The sequence below is a fragment of the Dioscorea cayenensis genome, unplaced genomic scaffold (genome assembly GCF_009730915.1).
Source record: "Dioscorea cayenensis subsp. rotundata cultivar TDr96_F1 unplaced genomic scaffold, TDr96_F1_v2_PseudoChromosome.rev07_lg8_w22 25.fasta BLBR01001198.1, whole genome shotgun sequence".
NCBI lineage: Eukaryota > Viridiplantae > Streptophyta > Magnoliopsida > Dioscoreales > Dioscoreaceae > Dioscorea > Dioscorea cayenensis.
Genome location: NW_024087589.1, coordinates 53 through 4,651, shown reverse-complemented (window position 1 = coordinate 4,651; position 4,599 = coordinate 53). Strand labels below are relative to the sequence as shown.

Genomic DNA, 4,599 nt, shown 5'->3' with positions numbered 1-4,599 from the left:
TTGAGTATAAAACAATATGCTATAAGCCAGATAAAATCTAATTATATCTCCATGAAATGTATATCATTTGCATAGTAAGGATTGCAACTTTAAATAAAAGCAATATCTACATAGCTCATGAAATTAAAATTTTCATTAATTTGGTGTGTGTTTCCTTGAATCATAAAAATAAATAAATAAATAAGTAAATAAATAATAATAAATAAATAAATAAATAAATAAATAAATAAATAAAAATTTCATTTGGTGTGTGCTTCCGTGAATTATAAAATGCAAGATAAATTAAGATAAAAAACAAAAGAGTGAAGTACATTAAGATAATATAAACAGAGATTATTTACTAATATCAAACTAACAATTAAAGCAAATTAGCTAGCAAGCTAGAAGTTTTATCACTAAAGAGTTATCTAGAAAAATAAAAAGATGAGACATAAATAACTAAAACTATTCCTGCATCTCTAAGCTTAGTGATGAGCTAACATTAAACCAAGAAACCGAATAACATGAACGACGAAAAAGATAACGGCCATAACGATGAGAAAAACTCCGACACGAGTCCATCGTTGCTCAATCGTCTTCAAGAACCCTGATTTACATGATTGACAATTGTAGCAGAGTTGATTAGGTACATTGCTCCAAATGTTGCAATCTTCCGGTGTAACTTGTGTTCCTGAATCAGAACTTGATTTACTGTTGTTGACACCCTTATTTTGAGGAGGCTCCCAATAAGTTGCATTCACATACCCCATTCCACATAATACAGGAGGTGTACAGCATCCAGACTATTTTTCATGAATTAATTGTGTTAATTAAATAGATATTTGCAATATATAGTTAAACGCAAGTAATTAGGAATTAATGCAAAACTAAGAAAACAATGATCTACTATGCTTTATATTCAATTTCAGGATATATTACATTTTTGGTTTCATTAATAAAATTACTGGCTAAAATTAAAAGAAGACAAGGCTTTATAGGAATGTACGTATATCTACATAAACATATCACAACAACACTACATCGGCAATTGAATATTGCAAACAGGTATATGCATATGTGTACATGTGTCTGATCAAGAGAGAGAAAGAGATTTCAAGGATCACTTTTTTTTTTAAATGTTTCTAATCCTACGTACATGCTCAATGTTTTCTCAAACATAAAACATTGTGTGTGTATATATAGCGTATTGCATGTTATTATTTCTCTACCAATGCATGTATGCATGCAAGATCTCTCATGTAATTCACGTACTTTTGCATTCTCATTGTTATCGATCTCCTATACATATATATATATATATATATATATATAAGAAAAAAATTTCATCTAATTAGTGCATGTGTTCCTATATATCTTTAGATAATATTTATCTCAAACCAATGCATGCATGCATGCAAGATATATATATATATATATATATATATATATATATATCTCACATAATTTACTTCACGTACGTACGTACCTCAATAGGTGAAAATCTGTTCATGCTGAATTCCACAGAGTTGAGCTGCACAGTCCTAGAAGTAAGATCAGTGCAAATATCAGACTGAAAAATACAAGTCTTGATATTAATCCAGACATCTTCATTTCCCACCCTATTCTGCAACCATAATGGTGAAGCAGGCACCCCTCTATTCTCCATCTTATAGTTTCCAACAAGTGCCAACCCCACTGTGAACATAATAATCAATGAAACCACCATAAGTAAGAACCCTGGTAACAGAAGACGCCGAGAAGTTATAGACACAACTGCATTGCTTAGCAAGAACAACATCAAAAGACCGAGGCCCATGCCAAATCGAAGCCGAGGCATTCGAAGGAGATCTTCGCAACCATAGTCTCTAGTATAGAGGAGCCAAATGCTGGTGGCAATAAGTGGGAGGGAGAGGATGTATGAGATAATGGAAACAGGGTGAAGAGCTTTTTGGATCTTTGATGGAGGAGGACGAAGAGGAAGAGGAGGAGGAGAAGGGAAATGAGAAGGTTTAATGGTGTTGGGGAGTAGTGGAGTAGGGCTTTGAGCTAGGGTTGTGTTACTAATTGGGTCCCCCATTAATGGTGTACGTGAGTGAGAATTAGGGTTAGGGTTTGTGGGGTTAAGAGTGAAGAGTAATGTAGTTTAGTTTAGTAGTGTGAGTTATAAGGGTAGAAGAAGAAGAGCATGGAGAAGTCTTCTTCTTTATGGTCCTTAAAAATCTCAACTACTTGGACGAAGGATTCCTAACTTAGCGTTTGTATCGGTCCTTAGATCCACATCTATTGGCATACTATTAAATTGTTAATTTTAATTAATATTTATATATACACTATAAATATCTATAAATATCAGGTTTATTTTGCAGCGTATATGTTGTATATATTTAAGAATTAAACTTTTATGAATACTATATGCAATATTATTATAAAAAATATATATAATTATCTATTTATCTTAGGATCCTAAGGAAATAAATAAATTGTTGTTGTTTATGTGCTTGCCAATTGTTCTTTATTAATTGTAAGATTTTAGTTTATTTATTTATTTAATGAAATATGACAAATGGGTGTTGTAGGGTGACCCAGTAGGCCAAAAAAAACCGTTAGATTTTTTTTTTATTTTGACAATGTGGATAAATCACCTTAAACAGATTTTTATTATTATATCTCAACGGTGTATGGAAACTCTCAACCTTTTATATAGGAGTCAACTTGCAGTGGCAGCCGAATAAATTTTTTTTTATAAATTAAATATTTTATAGATTTGGATTAAAACTTTTAAGTTAATACCACACAAGAAAATAATTACTATCGATTTCTGGGCCATGAGTCAAAGCCCATGAGCCTTCTTCTTCTGGAGGCCTATCATCATTGGAAACCCAAGACATTTTGGAGACGAGCACGAATCTCAAGGCACTATCTACGAAATAATATGTTTGTGTGTGTGTGAGAGAGAGAGAGAGAGAGAGAGGACCATCTCTTTCGCGTTCATCTTGCATCGCTCGCGATCTCCAATGGCCGAGGTAGTCTCTCTCGAACCCTAATTTTCTTCCCTTTTTTTCTTTTTAATTTGGGGGTTCATGTGATTGTTGTTAAAGTTTCGTTCATTTTGCGCAAAAGTTATTGATTTAAAGTATAGTTTCCTGTAATCCATTGGAAAGCGTTGTTGTTTTTTTGTTTATTATTTGGTTGATTTTGTTGTAGATTATGTTGTTTTGATGTTCTTCAGTGCGTTTGGTTGATTGGTCTCTGTTAATTTGTGACATTTTTGAATTTTCAATTTCTAGGGCACTTTGATAGCTTTTGTCATTTAGGGTTTGAGGAGGAATTTGCTCTGATGTTGATGATTTAATTGTAGACCTGAACTCATATTTTTCACAGTCAGTGGTGTTTGTCATGCGTTTTTGTTTCTTTTGAGCTCACAAACTAATTTTCTTGATGTACAAGAATAATTTTTTATAGATTCTAATCTAATTGACATTTAGCTCAGCATATTTTGACAAATTTATGATCATGAACAACGATATACTGATTTTTGTAGCATAGTCTTTTGGTACCATGTGTCTTGTATTCTGTTTTCTAGTGTCTTTTTTCTTTTCTAATGTTTTTCCTTGTAGGGAATTAGAATTGAATGATATTTGCCAATGGTGTCCTTGAATTTTTGTAGTAACAATTGTCTAGGCGTCGAGTCGGTGCTCTGGATATTTAGACATCTCTGCCCCTAGTTTTTATATTGACAACCTTAATCAAGCTTATGCCTTATGTGGCTTTATTAATGCTCCATGAATTTCTCATGTTAAATATATGTGTTAGAATCCGTCTCTTTTTGACGTTTATGAATTCCATTATTTTGTTTTTAACGGAAAGTTTGATTTTTTTTTTCTTTGCACCAGAATTAATGTCCCTAAAAAGCTTATTTTCATTGTCTACATGATCAACAGATTGAGTTAAAAACAGCACCGGCTGATTTTCGCTTTCCTACAACTAATCAAACAAGGCATTGTTTTACTCATATATCAGAGTTCCATAAGTATAGGGAGTTTGTTCATCACTTTTAAATTTATAGATTATGGTTCTTTTTGAAGTAGCATCTACATATGCTTGCTTAAATTGCCATCGGTCAAACACCACTAGTGCAGATGTGTGAATGCTAAAGGTGATGATTCTGGAGAATGTGAAAAGTTTGCTAAATACTACCGATCTCTCTGCCCAGGCGAATGGGTGGGTATCATGCTATTTTCTTTAAACCTATTTGTAGCTTAAATGTAGCTTGTGGTTTTCTAGCCAATCTTGTTCATATATCCTCAGCCTATAGTATTGGATCACATTCCCATGTATTTATTTTATTTTTAAATGTGTTAATTTATTGATTGGTTCTATTATTGCCTGAAATTGATGGCTTTCTTAACTCCTTTATCTGCATAGAAACCTTTTAAAAATGAGAGACTAACTTGGCCTTCTGGATATATTTTTGTTGGACTTGGAACTTCAACTCGAGTATATAAGTACAATGGTCTTGCAATTTGTAGAGATCTAGCACTCATTCAATTATGTCCTGATGTGTCAGTTTCCATTACATGATATGCTCAAGCATTAGAACTTTTATTGTTAATCTATAAA

General features: G+C 32.5%; 1 protein-coding gene and 1 long non-coding RNA gene across 2 annotated transcripts; one reads left to right on the top strand and one right to left on the bottom strand.

Moving 5' to 3' along the window:
- Nucleotides 1-464: 464 nt before the first annotated feature.
- LOC120255798 (tetraspanin-15) lies at nt 465-2,056 on the bottom strand. The gene is made up of 2 exons (XM_039263571.1): nt 1,466-2,056; nt 465-782 (listed from the first exon to the last, which is right to left on the bottom strand). The coding sequence occupies exons 1-2, from the start codon at nt 2,054-2,056 to the stop codon at nt 465-467; spliced, it is 909 nt and encodes a 302-aa protein (XP_039119505.1).
- Nucleotides 2,057-2,905: 849 nt separating this feature from the next.
- On the top strand, nt 2,906-4,315 carry LOC120255803. The gene is made up of 3 exons (XR_005535102.1): nt 2,906-3,002; nt 3,921-4,009; nt 4,119-4,315. It is a non-coding gene; the product is annotated as an uncharacterized LOC120255803 (long non-coding RNA).
- Nucleotides 4,316-4,599: the final 284 nt, after the last annotated feature.